Source organism: Microcaecilia unicolor, chromosome 5 (genome assembly GCF_901765095.1).
Source record: "Microcaecilia unicolor chromosome 5, aMicUni1.1, whole genome shotgun sequence".
NCBI classification, from domain to species: domain Eukaryota; kingdom Metazoa; phylum Chordata; class Amphibia; order Gymnophiona; family Siphonopidae; genus Microcaecilia; species Microcaecilia unicolor.
In genome coordinates this window covers 350671322-350691725 of record NC_044035.1, presented here as the reverse complement: position 1 = coordinate 350691725, position 20404 = coordinate 350671322, and the positions used below count along the sequence as shown (strand labels likewise).

The window sequence follows — 20404 nt, the reverse complement described above, 5'->3', positions numbered from 1 at the left end:
CATGCCCCGTAGATGATTTTATGAACCATGGTGCAGATTTTGAATGCAATGCGTTCTTTGACTGGCAGCCAGTGCAGTTTTTCTCATAGGGGTTTGGCGCTTTCGAATCTCGTTTTCCAAATATAAGCTTGGCTGCTGTGTTTTGAGCAGTTTGGAGTTTCTTTAGGATTTGTTAGTCTTAGGATTTGTTTGTCTATGATTCATAGATGGAAGAAACTAAATGAAACACACTGTACCTACCTGGTGTTAATGTACTTAGCTACTGGGAAAATACTGCTTACCTGAGACTGAAAAAGGTGTAGTCAAGGAACAACCTGGAGATGCTCATTTCTTTATAACAAGTTCTAAACCTCTCTATTCTTTCAAAGTGCTGCTCATGTAAACATTTTTCATAGTGCAGCCACCCACTGGGAATTTATTTGTTCTGACCCTCTTTTCCCTAGCTCAGGTAAGTAAATTCATTGCTTAGACTTGGTTTTCACTCAAATAAGATACCCAGCTTGCAGGAAAAAAAAGGGATAGAAACTATTCCGCATATTTCATCATGATTTCCTGAAAAACAAGACAAGAACAGCACTAAATAATGGGTCGCAGATGAAAAAAGTATTTATTAAAATTCAGATGTGTGCTCATTAAAAAAAAAAAAATTTAGGAGCCTTTTTACAAAGCAGAGGTAAGCCCAACGTGGGGTTACCACATGCTAACTATTGCTGGCCCAATGTGGCCACCAGCGGTAGTTCTGCCTTGAGTGTGCGCTGTTTCTGACACACCATAAAAAAATGTATTTTATAGTGCGGTGCTAACTCGGCAGTAATCGGGCATCGCCATACGCTGCCCGGTTTACTGCTGGGAGCCCTTACCACCTGAATGGGTAGCGGTAAGTGCTCCCCCTCCCCCGCATGGTGACACGGTAATAGTAATCTTATCACATGGCCAATTTTTTTTTTTACGGGCTTTTTACCCGCTGCTGTAAAAAGGGCACTAGCACGTAGGAAAAACAGCCCTCACCACTACTGCAGGGCCCTTTTTCCTGCAGCTTGGTAAAAGGATCCCTAACAAAATAAAACTCAACATGGCCATGTTTTGCCCTGGTCAGCTGCATCGGGGTAAAAAACAAAAATGTGATAATCAGTGGCGTAGCTACGTGGGGCCACGGGGGCCTGGGCCCCCGTAGATTTGGCCCTGGACCCCTTTGCTGACGACCCTCTCGACCCACCGTCGCCTACCTTTGCTGGCGGGGGACCCCAACCCCTGCCAGCCGAGGTCCTCTTCTTCCGGCATAAGGCTTCGTTCTGTTTCTGAGTTGGCAGCGGGAAGGGGGGGGGGTCGAGAGGGTCGTCGGCAGGGGGGAGGGGTCAAAGTTGTTGTTGGTGGTGGCGGCGGTCGGCAATGGCGGGGGGGGGGTCTAAAATGTGCCCCCTCACCTCGGGCTCTGGACCCCCTTCCCGCCGAAGTCTGGCTACACCCCTGGTGATAATATTCTTGTAGATTTCACATGTCTGATGGAACAAGATCACTCTCACAATTGTCTCAATATAGGTACTACCAGCTATCTTTGGCAATAAGAGTCCTTAATATAAATTCCATAAGCACAACTGCTATCCAACAGAGCAATATTGCGCTGGACAGCGGTCATGCTTTTGGAATTTATAGTGTTGCATACTTTGCTACAAATACAGTATCTTTCTGGTAAAGACCACATCACCAAGGATAGCTGATTTTCAACAGAAACCTTTTCTGTTCATCTGTAGCACCAGCCTCTCTGTTGCATCGTGATTTCCTGGACAGTGTCACCCAAGTCCAGTTTTCCTTAAAGTTCTTTTAAATGGTAAAATCATATCGAAATGGGGCCTATGGCAGTTTTCAATCTGAGGCTCAAGGAACATCCAGAACTCTTTCTGTGAAAGAATGTTTAAAACAGTACAGGAAAGAATGAACTTCATGTTTGTATCCGAGGATTTAAAGAAGACAATGGTGAAATTGGGTTCTCCAGGACTTGCTGTCAGCTTAAGTGACTCAGCAAGGGAGAGAGGTCAAGCAGAATACTTCTAAACCACTTCTGCCTCTAGCTATAGTAATACTGAGGAAATGAGGAAGCAACATGCTTTATACAACACTTCAGTCTGAGTTCAAGGGCACAGGTGGATAGAGATGGGGAAAAAAACCTCAAAGAAACAGAGATGAGAGCTTTAAGCTAAAACAGACTGCACATCTTGCTCATGCTACCTCAGAGAGCACTACAATGAGGTACAATTCTAATCTGGGTCTTATGAAGAACTCACTCGATATATCAGTGATCACTCACCTACCATCACTTTGATTTAAACACATCAGAGTTTGTAGCCTGGCTCCCTGTTCTCAACAGTTAGAGCACCAAAACAGTTGAACTAAACTGCTGAATGAACGCAGAAAAGGATACGATGACATGTCGGTCAGAGGGAGATTTTAGCCTCAGTTTCTCCAGCTTTTCCAGTTCTTTTATCTCTCGATTTCTGGCATTGTTGAACTTCTTGATTTCTACCTGCATTTAATAAAATCTTTTGACACACCTGCAACACATTGGCTTGGGGCAGATCTGATTGTAGTTTGATCATATCGTGCTTACCCTCTTCTGCTTTACAATTGTTCCATAGACTTTCAGGGGGCTTACCACCTTGGTCTCCAATCTGGCTACCTACAGGTAACACAGAAACAAAGAAAAATTAAGGCAAATAAAGACATATAGCCTATACAATTTGTCCATACATGCCATCTACTATCTTTTCCTATCCCTTAGAGATCCTACCGTGTTTCACCGAATATAAGACACTGTCTTATATTAATTTATCCTCCCCAAAACGCGCTAGGTCTTATTTAGGGGGGGATATCTTATTTTACTGGGATTGTGGTGGCCCCCCCCACACCCGAGGTCGCCGTAACGTACCGTAACGTCAGGCGAGGGCGGGGCATGGAAGGAAGGAGAGGTCTGCCCTGCTGCTGCTTGCTGCTGGGAACTTGCGTTGTGAAGGTGAAAGGAGTTTAAGGTTAGTTCCGGAGTGACGGAGGGCGGGTGGAGGGAGGGCCCAGCGACCTCAGGTGGGGGGGCGACCTCGGGTGGGGGGAGCAGGGGGCGGTCTTGTCCGGCTCTCGGCAGCCCTGCTGCAAAAAAAAAGTTTGCTAGGTCTTATTTTCGGGGGGAGGCCTTATATTTACAAATGTAGCAAAATCGTTACTAGGTCTTATTTTTGGAGGATGTCTTTTTTTCGGGGAAACACGGTATGTACTTGTCCCAAACCTGCTTGAGTTCAGACAGTTTTCATCTCTACCATCTCCACTGGGAGACTATGTCATGAATTCACATCCCTTTCCATGAAAATGTCTTTCCTTGGGTTACTTCTGAGTTTATCCCCTTTCACCATCCTATGTCTCCTCATTCCAGAGCTTCCTTTCAATTGAAGAGACTCACCTCTTGTACCAGGGCTGGTCTTAGGCAGAGGCGACCGAGGCGGCCGCATAGAGCCCCGCGCCTAAGGGGGCCCCGCGCGGCGCGCCTCTGCCTCGCATCTCCGACCACGCTCGCCTGCCCTCCACCCATGTCCCGCGACGCGAGTCTCCTCGTTCCCCTGCTGCTCCCCCTCCCTCCAGCCACCTGAGACCCCTCCCGTCTGAGCCCCCCCTCCCCGACCCGCCAAACGACCCTCTTCTGCCGCCCGCACCTCACCTGACCCGACCCAGAATTTTAAAAAACCTCCAAGCGGCGGTGCCGGTGCCTCGCATCTGAGAGAAGAAAACTCGCTTCGTCGTTGGCCGGCCTTCCCTCAAGTCCCGCCCTCTGATGTAACTTCCGCAAGGGCGGGACTTGAGGGAAGGCCGGCCAACGACGAAGCGAGTTTTCTTCTCTCAGACGCGAGGCACCGGCACCGCCGCTTGGAGGCTTTTTTTAAAATGCTGAGTCGGGTCAGGTGAGGTGCGGGCGGCAGAAGAGGGTCGTTTGGCGGGGAGGGGGGGGGGTCAGACGGGAGATGTCTCAGGTGGCTGGAGGGAGGGGGAGCAGCAGGGGAACGAGGAGACTCGCGTCGCGGGACATGGGTGGAGGGCAGGGGGGACGGGGGGGGTTACTGGACATAGGTGGATGGCAGTTGGCAAGGGGGGCAGGAGGGTCGCTGGACATGGGGTGGATGGAGGGGAGGGGGTTTCTGGACATAGGTGGATGGCAGGGGCGGGCAGGGAGGACAGGAGGGGCGCTGGACATGGGTGGGTGACAGGGGAGGGGGGTTCTGGACATAGGTGGATGGCAGGGGAGGGCAGGGGGCACAGGAGGGTCGCTGGACATGGGTGGATGGCAGGGGAGGGCATAGGGGACAGGGGGGGTTGCTGGACATGGATGGCAGGGGGGACAGGAGGGTCGCTGGACACGGGTGGATGGCAGGGGAGGGGGTTTCTGGACATAGGTGGATGGCAGGGGCAGGCAGGGAGGACAGGAGGGGCGCTGGACATGGGTGGATGGCAGGGGAGGGGGGTTCTGGACATAGGTGGAGGGCAGGGGGCACAGGAGGGTCGCTGGACATGGGTGGATGGCAGGGGGGGTTTCTGGACATAGGTGGATGGCAGGGAAGGGCAGGGGGCACAGGAGGGTCGCTGGACATGGGTGGATGGCAAGGGAGGGGGTTTCTGGACATAGGTGGATGGCAGGGGAGGGCAGGGGGCACAGGAGGGTCGCTGGACACGGGTGGATGGCAGGGGAGGGGGTTTCTGGACATAGGTGGATGGCAGGGGAGGGCAGGGGGCACAAGAGGGTCGCTGGACATGGGTGGATGGCAGGGGAGGGGGTTTCTGGACATAGGTGGATGGCAGGGGAGGGCAGAGGGGACAGGGGGGGTTGCTGGACATAGATGGATGGCAGGGGGGACAGGAGGGTCGCTGGACATGGGTGGATGGAGGAGAGAGAAGAAATGCTGGACATGGATGGAGGCGAGGGAAGAGTGAGGAAGGAGATGAGGTGAGGGAAAAGGAAGAGAGGAGAAAAAGTGCACATGGATATAGAAAATAGGCAGAAGCCGGATCCACTTGACAGTCAAGTCTGCGGAGGACCCAGCTTTTACTTACGGATGTAGGGCAAGAAATGAAGAAGAAAGGCGGAAAGTAAAGAAATAAATGGAAAGGAAGCCCTGGAAACGGAGTTAAGAGGACAGATAGCAGCACAATCGGATACTGAGCCAGCATGATCAGAAAAACAAAGTCACTAGACAACAAAGGTAGAAAAAACTATTTTATTCAGGATTTATTAATTGGAATATGTTAGTTTTTGGAAATGTGCATCTGTGATATTTTTCATGTAAGTTTTAATTTTTGTAGTATTGCTACATGCTGAGTCTGACTTCTTGAGGTAACTTTCCAGTTCAGTATTTTGCATTCATGTGTTTTTCAGGTGTGATCAAGGAAGGTGCAGTATTCTGCTAGCGTATAGTTTGCAGCCCTTTTTGTTTGTTTTTTTTCACTAGGTTGTGCACTGGTGTTTTAGAGCCCAGTGTAATTACAGTTGCCTTTCCACGCCACGCATAAGGTTGTAGCTCGTCCTGTCCTTGGAATTAGTGCTGTTTATGGTTTGTTAAGGTTATGAGTGTGTGTTTGCACACGTTTGTGTATAGTGTTTTGCAGTGGAGAGATTGTGTGTTGGCCTTACTAAGGTGGCACCAAACATCGGAAAGGGTGTAGAGCCTAAATCATGACACACTATCTCTAAAAGGGTGTTTTGTGGCTCTACATGAGAATTGTGATATTATGATCCCTTGCTAGCTTCATATTGTTGATAATCTGCATTTTCCGTATGGCTGGTATATTGGTGTATAAGGTATTAATTGTGACTTTTTTTTTTTTTACTTAATTTTTTTCTGTGTGTTGTCAGACAATTATGGATGACAGAGTCGGAGTCTTCTTGAGTCAGAGAGTTGTGGTATATATTTTAAAACAATTTTAATACCTTGGTGGTCTATATGTTTTTATATTGTACATTATATTTTACATATCACTTTATTTTATTGTATATCTTTTCATTTCATTTTATTTTATTGCATAAATGGGTTACAGAGTAATAGGGGAATTTGAAAGTACTGAATCTTTTCTTAATATTTTTCCTTTATTCTCCTTTGTTATGAAAATTGGAACTACTAATTGTAGTGGACTTGAACTGAATAATTTCTGGGGAGGGGAAGTTTCATGATAGCACTGTGCTTATTATTTCAATCAGTTTTTTGTACAAGTTTAGCTTCATTTGTCCTTATTTGAAATTTCATAAATAAAAAAAATGTTCTAAAAATGGAATAATCTTATGGGGTGGAGCTAGGGTGGGGGCGGGGCTATGGTGGGGGTGGGGCTAGGATGGGGCCCCACCAAATTGGTCTGCATAGGGCCCCGCACTTGCTAAGACCGGCCCTGTCTTGTACATTCATGCCATGGAGGTATTTAAACATCTCTATCGTATACTCTTTTTAAAAATGTATTTAGTTTTGTACCTGGACAAATGTATTCTGTATTTAAAAGATGGGAAAGGAGGGGTATAGTATATCTCCTTCAGGTGGTGACTACAGAGGGCAGACTCAAACCATTTAATGAGTTGCAAAGCAAATATGGCTTGCCTACCAGTGATGATTTTTACTACAGACAGTTGCGACACTACGTGTTATCCTTACCATGGACATCATTAACAGAGGATGTACAGGAAGAAATTTCCTCAGCTTATTCTCTGGAGTCCCAACAAAAAGTACCCATGGCATATCATCATAGACATATACGAGACACGGCTTTGGAACTGGACTATGTCAAATTAGCACGCACCTGGACTCTGGACTTACAAATTACAATAACTGCACAGGTGTTACAAACCCATATATTGCAGATTCGGAAGACTACAAATGCAGCTGCACACTGGGAACTACAATATAAGGTGGCTCTGCGATTGCATGTTCCACCGAGAAGGGCATTCCACATGGGATTGTCGCCTTGGGGTGAGTGCCCAAAGTGTGGAGCCTCGGGAGCTACAACGGGACACATGCTCTGGCACTGTATACATACTCAAAACTTTTGGCAGCAGATTGTGACTCAGGTGACCAATATGTGGAGACAAACATGGTACTATGACACTTATTTATTATTTGGACACCCAAAATTGGGAAAAAGACCTAAACGAGGATATACAGCATTTGTGATGCGAGCCACACTCGCAGGTAAACAGACAATACTGTCGGAGTGGATGTCCCACCAACCTCCCATGGTGCAGCAGTGGAGGACACGCATGATACATATGATGCGTATGGAGCGCATGGCTATAAGGGATCTTGACTCTACAGAAGGAACACAATTCCAACAACGTTGGAGCCCGTTTTGGACTACCATGACACCAGCAGCGAGAAGTCACATATTAAACCCCTGACAGTACTGTTTTTGAAAACAGGAGGATACGGAAAAGATGAAGGAGTAGGGTGGGGAGAGGGGAGGGTAGGGATGGGAGGGAGGAAGTTAAGGGAGGGGGGGGGTGAAAATTAAAACCATTGTTTAACAAAGTATGGATCAATGTGAACAATAGCTGAACCGGAAGAAATCACGCAATGTATATTTCCCATATGTTGTTTACTAATAATAAAAAAGATTTAAATATAAAAATGTATTTAGTTATTAGTAGGATTTATTTACCACCTTTTTGAAGAAATTCACTCAAGGTGGCGTACTGCAAGAATAAGTCAAACATAGGCAACAGACAATTACTGCTGTAAAAATATTCAAACAACACTACAAGGTATACCACAGGATGCTACATTACAATGTCCACACAATACACAATAAAACATTTTAATAGACACCATAGGGTGTAAGCAAAGATGGAACATACAGATAGATAAGATAGAGTAACGGGAGCTGGGGACTAATTTAAAGAAAGTTGCATGTAAAGTCAGAATGGTGCTTATTATCTCAGCTAGGGCAGGAGTGGATAAGCAAGTCCTGCTAGTGTGTGTGTAGGGGGGTGAAGCCCAGAATTCTGTTTCCAACAGTGGCCAATCCAGGTTACAAGTACCTGGCAAGATCCCAAAGCAGTACAATATTATTTTGTGCTGCTTATCGTAGAAATAAGCAGTGGATTTCCCCCAAGTCCATCTTAATAAAGGCTTATAGACTTTTCTTTTAGGAAGCTATCCAAACATTTTTTAAACCCCCACTAAGCTAACTGCTTTTACTACATTCTCTGGCGACAAATTCCAGAGTTTCTTTTGTTTTCAGTTTACTACTTTGTAGCTTCATTGTGTGCCTCCTAGTACTTTTAGAAAGAATACACAAGCGATTCATGTCTCCCATTCCACTCATTATTTTATAGACCCCTATCATATCTCCCCTCAGTCATCTTTTCTCCAAGTTGAAGAGCCCTAGCCGCTTTAGTCTTTCCTAATAGGGAAGTCATCCCATCCCCTTTATCATTTTCGTCACCCTTCTCTGTACCTTTTCTATTTCCACTACATCTTTTTTGAGAAGTGGTGACCAGAATTGAAACATAGTATTCGAGGTGCAGCCGCACCATGAAGTGATACAACGGTATTATAACGTCCTCATTTTTGTTTTCCATTCTTTTCCTAATAAAAATTCTATTTGCTTTCTTAGCCACCGCCACACACTGAGCAGAGGGTTTCAACATAGTATCAACGATGACATCTACTACTACTACTCATCATTTCTATAGCGCTACTACACGTACGCAGCACTGTACACTTGAACATGAAGAGACAGTCCCTGCTCGACAGAGTTTACAATCTAATCAGGACACAGAAACAGCACACATAAGGGATAAGGACAAAGAGTAGCAAGATTCCGGAATCCCAAAGAGTAGCAAGATTCCGGAATCCCAAAGAGTAGCAAGATTCCGGAATCCCAAAGAGTAGCAAGATTCTAGAATCCCAAACACTACTACTACTACTTATCATTTCTATAGCATTACTACTAGACGTACGCAGCGCAGTAAACTTGAACATGAAGAGACAGTCCCTGCTCGACAATCTAATTAGGAAAAACAGGACAAACAAGAGATAAGGGAATATTAAAGTAAGGATGATAAAATAAGGGTTCTGAACAAGTGAATAAGGGTTAGGAGTTAAAAGCAGCATCAAAAAGGTGGGCTTTTAGCTTAGATCTGAAGACGGCCAGAGATGGAGCTTGACGTCTACCCATTCTACTCCACTCATTACCCAAGATTTCCCCAGTTTCATCCTCTGGGGTGGGGCGAGAAGAAGATGTGAGGGTTAACACTGAGGGCCAGAAAGGGTTGGCCGCAAAAGCGTGTACTTTTCAAGTTTACAGTGGCCCACACTAGCTGACTGCTAGTTTGATTATAATCCAGGTTCCCAGTCCCCTGTGATTCCACCGCAATATCGAGCTTGTTCCTGTAGAATTTCCAGTTCCCCTCGGAATCACCCAGGGTCAGAATCCCAGCAATGGCAATCCCTTTTGGTAAACTATATCATCTTTCCCCATCACACTTTAAACTGCATGGGTCAAAGTGTGACAGTTTGGACCCAGAAGAAGGGAAGACAGGACAATGCAACTGAAAACAGAGCACTGCCAATAAGTCAGAAGGGGACAAGTAGGGGGGCAAGAGTCAAACAAGAAACCAAGCATACAAAAAGTGCCAGAAAATTATTCTATAAAAGTGAAAATCCTAAATTTAAATATGTAAATACAGTGCACTCCATTTAAGTGCACGTCGGATAAGCGCATGCTCTGCTTAACTGCATGAGGTACTTCGGTCCCATTTTTGAAGCATTGAAGAGGGAACTAGTAACAGAGCCTGGTAAAGCCATGTGGGAGGACACTTGAAGCAGACACTGGCAGTGGGCCAGAGCCATGCTGGTTACAGGGGCCTACCCACCCAGGGACTAGTGCCAGGCTTTGATGCTTTCTGGTGCACACCTGGAACTAGCCTGGTTAAGCCATTTGGGAGGACACTTGAAGCAGATACTGGCAGAGCCATGCTGGTTACAGGGGCCTACCCACCCAGGGACTAGTGCCAGGCAACCGACTATTAAGCCCTGCCCCCACTGACTACTAAGCCCCCCACACACACATTGCTACAACTCCCGCTAATTTCAGCCAGCTCAGCCCCACGGGATCTCCGGCCATCTGGTCCTCCCCCGGGCCTCGGACAGGCCCTGCCCGCCTCACGCTTCCATGAGAAGGGCTGAGTGAGCTCCGCAGACCCGACTATTAAGCATTAGCCCACGGTTCCGTATCACTCCCACTATTAAGCCCCCACCGCTACGACTCCCTACGTGTTCAGTCAGCTCAGTCCCGCGGGGTCTCTGGCCATCTGGTGCCTCCCCGTGCGGCTGGGCTCTCGGCCTGGTCACCACCCAGGCCATCTGGTTCTCCAGGCCACGGGCTGGAAGGGAGGTGAAGGAGCCCGGCGACATGAGCCACTCCCTCGGCGGAGGGCTCACCCTTCTGCCAGGCCCACCTGCTCCCTTCCTCCATGGAGAGAGAGGGACACATGTGCGGGAGAGAGACAAAAGCTTGGCTCAAGGGATGACTTTCAACAGATCGCAGCGAGGTAGCTGCTCTGCTACGTACGAAACCCTGACACAGAATCAGGTCGTCTACGAATGATTTAGCACTGGGTTCCCCACGAATGTGCAGTGCACTACGGGAGAGAGGTGGCCCCCTTCTGTCCGCGCTCCTGTCCTGAGATGTGCGGCTCTCCTCGCCGGCCAAGCAGCCAGCTATCCCAGGCCAACCGAGGCTCCTCAGCGCTGCGGTATCGTTCCATTTAGGGGGGATTCTGACTTAGAGGCGTTCATAAGGTTTCCATGCAAAAGTGGGAAACCCAAAGCAAGACATCGACTCCCTTCAGATCCAGAATAGGCTGGAAGGAGCCTCCCTTTACCCATTTCCAGAGTCAGAGCAGGAGGAAGTCAGATGAGGGAATTTCCACACAGACTTTCTGAAGGTACATTTGCAACTGCTTCAAAGCCTGTGCAAATTTACGATAACATTGGACCTTTCCCCCAACAGCCAGATTTTTAAAAGGAAAACCTGCATGGGGAGTCCCTTTGAAAATACGTTTCCAACTCAGTGGATGCACCATACCCTGCAAACACCATGGTTTATCTCAATATCACTTCAATCTAAATCAGTTGTTTTCAAACTCTTTGGGCTCCTAATAGGTGGAAACTCCCTGAGGTTGATGGCTGAATGAGACACATCTATACAAGATCCTCCAACCTCAACTGCCATCCAGTAGTGTTCTTATGCTCCCCCTACCAGCCTAACTCATGGCCTCTCAGTTCTCCTTCCTCCCCCTCCCCAACCTCACTCACAGCCCCCTCAGTTCTCCCTCCTCCCCCTCACCAGCCTCATTCATAGCCCCTCAGTTCTCCCTCCTTCCCCTCCCCAACCTCACTCACAGCCCCCTCAGTTCTCCCTCCTCCCCCTCACCAGCCTCATTCATAGCCCCTCAGTTCTCCCTCCTTCCCCTCCCCAACCTCACTCACAGCCCCTCAGTTCTCCCTCCTCCCCCTCACCAGCTTCATTCATAGCCTCTCAATTCTTCCTTTCTCCCCACACCCAGTCTTACTCATCCCAAGATCATACATCATTTGATATACCGCCCATCGGAATATGATATTAATAGTTTACAGTATACAGTGAGCCTCCACCAACCTGTCACTATCTCATCAGGCTGGTTCCTCCCACCTCCAGTTTATCATCCCCCCATCACCATCTCCCAATGTACTATACCTTTTTTTTTTTTGTTACATTTGTACCCCGCACTTTCCCACTCATGGCAGGCTCAATGTGGCTTACATGGGGCAATGGAGGGTTAAGTGACTTGCCCAGAGTCACAAGGAGCTGCCTGTGCCTGAAGTGGGAATCGAACTCAGTTCCTCAGGACCAGAGTCCACCACCCTAACCACTAGGCCACTCCTCCACTGTTGCTACTATTTGAGATTCTACATGGAATGTTCCAACATTCCATGTAGAAGTCGGCCCTTGCAGATCACCAATGTGGCCGCGCAGGCTTCTGCTTCTGTGAGTCTGACGTCCTGCGCAGGACGTCAGACTCACAGAAACAGAAGCCTGCGCAGCCTTCTACGTGGAATGTTGCTAGTGGAATAGCAACATTCCATGTAGAATCTCCAATAGTATCTATTTTATTTTTGTTACATTTGTACCCTGCGCTTTCCCACTCATGGCAGGCTCAATGTGGCTTACAAGGGGCAATGGAGGGTTAAGTAACTTGCCCAGAGTCACAAGGAGCTGCCTATGCCTGAAGGGGGAATCAAACTCAGTTCCTCAGTTCCCCAGGACCAAAGTCCACCACCCTAACCACTAGGCCACTCCTCCACTGTTGCTACTATTTGAGATTCTACATGGAATGTTGCTATTCCACTAGCAACATTCCATGTAGAAGTCGGCCCTTGCAGATCACCAATGTGGCCGCGCAGGCTTCTGCTTCTGTGAGTCTGACGTCCTGCACGTACGTGCAGGACGTCAGACTCACAGAAACAGAAGCCTGCGCAGCCTTCTACATGGAATGTTGCTAGTGGAATAGCAACATTCCATGTAGAATCTCCAATAGTATCTATTTTATTTTTGTTACATTTGTACCCTGCGCTTTCCCACTCATGGCAGGCTCAATGTGGCTTACAAGGGGCAATGGAGGGTTAAGTAACTTGCCCAGAGTCACAAGGAGCTGCCTGTGCCTGAAGTGGGAATCAAACTCAGTTCCTCAGTTCCCCAGGACCAAAGTCCACCACCCTAACCACTAGGCCACTCCTCCACTCTTCCCTTACCATTTACTGTTCCTGCTCACAGTACCAGAATGGAACAACAATTCCAGAAGTAAGGCAAAGCCAGCAGCATCATTGAACCCTCGGGGTAAGCTCAGGGAATACAAATTGAAAAAACACTGCTAGGTTTGTACAATGTTTGGGATACCTAATGTACCTGAATGTAACTTGCTTTGAACTACCGAGAAAGGCGTGAGCCAACTCCAGATCCCTTTACCCTTTCCAATTCAAATATAAAATCTGAACCTTGGCTCTTACCTCTGCTTGCCTGTAGTCCTGAACTTTGGCCAAATCCTCAGCCAAGTTTTTCAGAGCTGTTCGCAGTTCGGGGTTCTCAGTATTTGCAAAGTCAATGAGCTGCTTCACCAGCACGTCTGCTTTGTCCCGCAGTTTGGCGGTCTTCCGAGTGTAAGAAGCCATCAGGGAACAGAACTGGCCAAAGTAGTGCTCTGCGTTGTTGACTGTGTTTTCCATGATCTTAACTTGGGCATCTCTGGAAGACAAACATCTGCTTGCTACCAGCACCACATACTGAAAAATTACATATGCTAGGTTTCTATCTCAATACATAAGCATGGTCAGAAACGTTTTCTAGCCAGAACTAATCCTGGACCATTCATGTATTAAGATTTAAAAAAGGCATGAATTATAAAGAATAAATGCAAACTAGAATAAGCAAATGCTTTCAAAGCTTACTAATGTGATATTGATACTTAAAACAATTGAGTATTTTAATTAGACCAGGATACAAGAGTGAAAATACCATTTATAATGTACCATAAGTACATAAGTAATGCCATACTGGGAAAGACCAAGGGTCCATCGAGCCCAGCATCCTGTCCACGACAGCGGCCAATCCAGGCCAAGGGCACCTGGCAAGCTTCCCAAACGTACAAACATTCTATACATGTTATTCCTGGAATTTTGGATTTTTCCAAGTCCGTTTAGTAGCGGCTTATGGACTTGTCCTTTAGGAAACCGTCCAACCCCTTTTTAAACTCTGCAAAGCTAACCGCCTTCACCACTTTCTCCGGCAACGAATTCCAGAGTTTAATTACACGTTGGGTGAAGAAAACTTTTCTCCGATTTGTTTTAAATTTACTACACTGTAGTTTCATCGCACGCCCCCTAGTCCTAGTATTTTTGGAAAGCGTGAACAGACGCTTCACACCCACCTGTTCCACTCCACTCATTATTTTATATAGCTCCATCATGTCTTTGTCTCCCCTCAGCCGTCTCTTCTCCAAGCTGAAAAACCCTAGCCTCCTTAGTCTTTCTTCATAGGGAAGTCGTCCCATCCCCGCTATCATTTTAGTCGCCCTTCGCTGCACCTTTTCCAATTCTACTATATCTTTCTTGAGATGCGGCGACCAGAATTGAACACAATACTCAAGGTGCGGTCGCACCATGGAGCGATACCATTAGTGTACACAGTCAGCATCTAACAGTGAGTAGTTGGTAGAGAAACTGAACCAATAACTAGGTCCACAGGTCTATTCTTTAATCACTGCAATATGATGCTGGGAGCCATTGAGACATAACTGGTTATGTTGTCTGCTACAGTTTCTCTGACACATGAAGAACTAGAAAAATGGGTGATAAATGTATTAATTTGATATTATGCAGTGCTGTTTGTTAGAGTTGGGTGAACATAACTTTGGCTTTGCTCCTTCTCGGTCCATCTCTACGGACCAAGATCACTTAACCGCCTAAGCGAAATCGGATAAAGACGTATGAGGAGAGACTTGCAGGCCTGAACATGTATACCCTGGAGGAAAGGAGAAACAGGGGTGATATGATACAGACATTCAAAATATTTGAAAGGTATTAATCCGCAAACGAACCTTTTCCGGAGATGCGAAGGACATGAAATGAGATTGAAGGGGGGCAGACTCAAGAAAAATGTCAGGAAGTATTTTTTCACGGAGAGAGTGGTGGATACTTGGAATGCCCTCCCGCGGGAGGTGGTGGAGAGGAAAACGGTAACGGAATTCAAACATGCGTGGGATAAACATAAAGGAATCCTGCTCAGAAGGAAGGGATCCCCAGAAGCTTAGCCAGTAGTGGGAGGCAGGGCTGGTGGTTGGGAGGCGGGGATAGTGCTGGGCAGACTTATATGGTCTGTGCCAGAGCCGGTGGTGGGAGGCGGGGCTGGTGGTTGGGAGGTGGGGATAGTGCTGGGCAGACTTATACGGTCTGTGCCCTGAAAAAGACAGGTACAAATCAAGGTAAGGTATACACAAAAAATGGCACATATGAGTTTATCTTGTTGGGCAGACTGGATGGACCATGCAGGTCTTTTTCTGCCGTCATCTACTATGTTACTATGTTAATCTCTCTCTTCCCAGTGGGGGGAAAAAAAAACAGCAAACTGAAAACACAGAGGATAATTTTGCATAGGTTGTTTAAGTGGGGAAATGGCCATCCAAGGCAAACTATACTAGTATTTTATCAAAGGCTTAGCGAGCACTGCTTAAGAGATATGGATATCTGGTACCGTACGCTACAGAAAAGTCCATTTTTATAAAGGAAGAGGGTTAAAGTAAAGCAGGGCATTACTTGAGGGCTTAAGTCAGGGGTCCTTGGGATACATCTAGCAAGTCAGGTTTTCAGGATACTCATGATGAATATGAATGAGATAGATCTGCCTACAGTGGAGGTAGTACATGCAAATGTATTTCATGCATATTCGTTGTGAGTATCCTAAGAACATGACTGGCTTAGACACATAAATAGCAGGGTTACATAGTAGGGATGTACACAAAATTGATTTTTGTAAATTAAATTTGGACATTTGTTTGGAATACATATTGAAGACACTAGACAATCATAGAGAGGTCTAGATGCAAGTCGGACATTTCTTCCAAAGAAGTCCTATGACTCTTATTCATATTCTCTGATACCATTTTACCAATATTATTAGATGTCATTTCATACTGTTTTTAAAATGACACAATAGGGGAAAAAACTGAAATTCTGGGGGAAGTGTTCCTGTTGTCAATAGTGCATGTGTGCTATAAACAGCATGCCCTATTTTGTTTTTAGCACAGCATGTTATTAAGAAATAATGCTGTAGAATAGTGTTAACTACTGAGATATTGTGCTATTGTAGAATGGCATGCACTACTGAAGAAACAATGTGCACACTTTTGAGGGCAAACATAAAAAAACACAGAAACACAGACAATGAAACAAAACAAAAATGTTTGGCCTTCGCATCCCTACTATATACAGCCCAACCATTAGAGAAGACCAGGAGGTCATCTAGTGGAGCAGCTTCAAGGGAGGCAGCTAAGAACCACTACAGTCAAAGCAAAGTGATAGCCCTAATAACCACACAAACTCAAAAGAACCATCAGCTGTCAAAAAGATAACAGTTTGGTTGTTTTGTTTACCTATGATATTTTTTTATTTTTAATGCTTTTTTGTTATTACTGTTTGGTTTTATGTGAATTATTTATGTACATTTATTGTAAAATCCCCTAGAAGTATATTGATAGGAAGGAATAAATTTAATAAAAGTACAGGCTGACATTTTTAAAAAATGTAATTTATGTACAGGGAGAGTGGAAATTTATGAACAGCCCATTTACCCAACTACATAGCTTTTGGAAATTACCCCATTAGATATATGCTAAATAACATTTTATAATTAAATGTACGATGTCCAGTACGTATTTCTACAGGATAGTTCTGGAAAGTGTGACATTGAGGTATGAGTTTTGAGTTTCTCAAATCTCGGGAGGGTGCTTAGGGGCCTTAAAGTTAATTAAGGAGAGCACAAAGTTAAAATTCGCCTAGGCCACCTAATACACTAACCCTGAAGATATGATTTTGCAATTTCTAAGTGACTGATTTTATAAACCTGAATTTCCAAGAGCAGCTGATTAGGAACTGTCTTCTGAAATCATGGAGAGCATCATCGAGAGCTCTAGATGCAAGTTTTTTTTTCTTAACCAACATTATTAGAAGCTTGAAAGAAGATTGAGTGGCATACCATAATAGTTGATTAAGAGCTCTACGTTTCTGATATTTCTGATTACAGTGATCGTGGGAGCTTCATTTAATATCCCTGTTTATTATTTAATATTTTACAAACATAGAGTACATAGTAAAGTACATACATAGCATAAACAAGCCACACATACACAACAAAATCAACAGGACCACACACTTAAAACATAACAAATCTTGAGCCAAGCAGGCCTAGTAAATGCAGTGGTCTTAAATCTTTCACAGTAGCCACAATCCATAGACTTGGGAAAAGAATCAAGCAGGGACAGACTGACAGGGATCTGGGCCCCTGGTTAATAAGGGTTATGGGCCCCTAACCACCTATCAAAAGTGCTTAAACTAGAGAGAGACTAGGGGAGAGTGGGCCACCTACTGGTGTGGGCCCTCAGGCACTGCCCTACTGTCCCAATGGTCAGTCTGCCCCTGGATCCAAGCCTTCAACTTAGGTTTAAAACATGAGTAATCCATCTTAAATCTGGCGGAAGGGAATTCCACAACATAGGTGCAATGGAACTAAACACAGAACATCTAGAAACCACAAGATGACTAGAAGTGGACAGAGATTTAATTGAAAGGGGAAGTACTATTAATAGGTGATTTTTAATATGCCAGATTTTGATTAGGGTATCCCTATTGTGGGGTCTTCTAGAAGTAGGAAGATCCTGTATTTTCTATAGGGAGAACTATTCCAGCAGTTGGTAGTGGAACCCACACGGGATGGATGGTGCTGTTGAATATTGAGACAGGTGTGGAGAGGGTTCATTCAAAAGTATGAGTCATGGCCCTTCCCACTTTCAGCCCTGAATCTGATGAAACCCATTCTGCTATAATCAGGTCCTGAATTTCTGGAGGCATCAGGAAGGCCTTACAAGGACCTCTACGCCCACTCATGATCAACGAAGAGGGAACTCCTAACGCCAAAGCAGAAGACTCCTCAATGGAAAAGCACCACCAGTACCTCAGAAATAAGAGTACTGAGCTCCTCTTTATGAAACAACCTCAGTACATTTGGATCATCCCCCTCCTCTAACAGCTCCTTCAACGACAGCTCCTTTCAACAGACCGAGGCCACATATAAGGAGGAAGAAACAGAGAAAGCCTCATCTGCCCACTCCTGGATGTCTAAACGAGATCTGTTATGAGACGGAGAAGGGGAAGCAAAGCGAGAAACTGAAGCACCTTGCAGCAATTCTGACTGTCCCACCCTGCTTCACTAAATAGGCCTGGTTTAAGAGCAATATAAACTCCGGAAAAAAAAAAACTAAGATCCCGATGCAGCTGAATGCTTTGTCAAAGTAAACATAGTAGATGACGGCAGAAAAAGACCTGCACGGTCCATCCAGTCTGCCCAAGAAGATAAATTCATATGTGCTACTTTTTTATCTGTACTGTCCTCTTCATTGCACAGACCGTATAAGTCTGCCCAGCACTATCCCTGCCTCCCAACCACCAGCCCCGCCTCCCAACCACCAGCTCTGGCACAGACCGTATAAGTCTGCCCAGCACTATCCCTGCCTCCCACCACCGGCTCTGGCACAGACCGTATAAGTCTGCCCAGCACTAGTCCCGCCTTCCAACCACCAGCTCTGCCACCCATTCTAGGCTAAGCTCCTGAGGATCCCTTCCTTCTGCACAGGAAGAAGGGCCCTAAGACTTTAAAATGGCGACTGTGGTCTGCATATGATCAGGCAGAGGCTGTTCCTCACTGACAAAATGGCACCCATTCTCATGCTTTAAAAGCTGCAAGTTCTACTTGGTGCAGGAGCAGGATCCTGACTCACTGCTTGGGATCATGTTGCGCTGCGCTTATGACAGTCAGGGTGAATGGAAACTCCTGTGGAAGCAGTTAAGCGGTGTTCCCGCTTTGGGATCCGCCAGCCAGTGTCAGGCACTGCAGTATGTATAAGTCAGGAATCCCGTGGGACGCGGAGGAAATGGTCAGCAGCAGCATCAGCACCTCTTTGGATTTTGCGCATCTGAATATCTGGGGAGTTCGGGTTCTCCGGTAGGGCTGGTGCATAGCTTGATACAGGAAAGCGCAAGAATGGGTGCCATTTTGTTAGGGATTACTGGCAGTGAGGCACAGCCTCCTCCTCCTCTAACAGCTCCTTCAACGACAGCTCCTTTCAACAGACAGAGGCCACATATAAGGAGGAAGAAACAGAGAAAGCCTCATCTGCCCACTCCTGGATGTCTAAACGAGATCTGTTATGAGACGGAGAAGGGGAAGCAAAGCGAGAAACTGAAGCACCTTGCAGCAATTCTGACTGTCCCACCCTGCTTCACTAAATAGGCCTGGTTTAAGGGCAATTTATTTATTTATTGCATTTGTATCCTACATTTTCCCACCTTTTTGCGGGCTCAGTGTGGCTTACAATACATTATGAAAGATGGAAATACAGTTTGTTACAATTCGGTTATGGATTACATTGTGAAGAGTTATACGAGACAAAATCAAAGTATCGTTAAGGAATATATCAATGGAAAAGAACATTGAAACATTGGAAGGAAACAACGGGAAATTAAAGGGCAATATATAATAACAAAAACCATATGGTATACATTTTTCTGTGAGTAGAGGTATGAGTGTGGTGAGATTTCGGGGGTTGAGAATTCATAAGTGGGTGTATTGATGTATTACTGAACAGTGAGTGTGGACTTTATGTGTTTTGGTTCTTTCTGTAGATTTTAGCAAAAAGATGTGTCTTCAATAATTTGCGGAAGGTGGTTTGTTCGTAGATCGTTTTCAGGTTGCGCGGCAGTGTGTTCCAGAACTGCGTGCTCATGTAGGAAAAGGTTGACGCGTGCAGCGCTTTGCATTTCAAGCCCTTGCAGTTAGGAAAGTGGAGGTTGAGGAAAGTTCGGGATGATCTTTTAGCGTTTCTGGGTGGTAAGTCTATTAACTCAGACATGTAGGCTGGGGCTTCGCCGTGAATGATTTTGTGGACTAATGTGCATACTTTAAAAGTAATGCGTTCTTTGAGTGGGAGCCAGTGTAGTTTCTCTCGTAAGGGTTTTGCACTTTCATATTTTGGTTTTCCGACCAAAATATAAACTCTGGAAGAAAAAAAACAAAGATCTCGATGCAGCTGAATGCTTTGTCGGGCCCTAAGACTTTAAAATTGCGGCTGTGGTCTGCACATGATCAGGCAGAGGCTGTTCCTCACTGCCAGTCAGCCCTGACAAAATGGCGCCCATTCTCACGCTTTGAAAGCTGCAAGTTCTACTTGGTGCAGGAGCGGGATCCTGATTCACTGCTTGGGATCATGTTGCACTACACTTATGACAGGGTAAATGGAAACTCCTGTGGAAGCAGTTAAGCGGTGTTCCCTCTGTGGGATCCGCCAGCCAGCGTCAGGCACTGCTGTATAAGTCAGGAATCCCGTGGGACGCGGAGGAAATGGTCAGCAGCAGCAGCACCTCTTTCGATTTTGTGCATCTGAATATCTGGGGAGTTCGGGTTCTCCGGTAGGGCTGGTGCACAGTTTGATACAGGAAAGCGCAAGAATGGGCGCCATTTTGTCAGGACTGACTGCCAGTGAGGAACAGCCTCCTCCTCCTCTAACAGCTCCTTCAACGACAGCTCC

At 46.1% G+C, this 20404-nt stretch overlaps 1 protein-coding gene across 2 annotated transcripts in view; it reads right to left on the bottom strand.

The window, feature by feature from the left end:
* The window catches only part of FAM92B (family with sequence similarity 92 member B), a 68730-nt gene that overhangs the window by 39406 nt on the left and 8920 nt on the right, over window positions 1-20404 (bottom strand). The window contains exons 2-5 of one of the 2 annotated variants that reach the window (XM_030202707.1): window positions 13062-13296; window positions 2606-2674; window positions 2420-2521; window positions 282-287 (exon numbers count right to left, since the gene is read on the bottom strand). In XM_030202707.1, coding sequence (XP_030058567.1) covers window positions 282-287; window positions 2420-2521; window positions 2606-2674; window positions 13062-13296 — 412 coding nt within the window. The remainder of the gene's footprint in view (window positions 1-281; window positions 288-2419; window positions 2522-2605; window positions 2675-13061; window positions 13297-20404) is intronic. The other variant, XM_030202708.1, reaches the window with a different exon arrangement.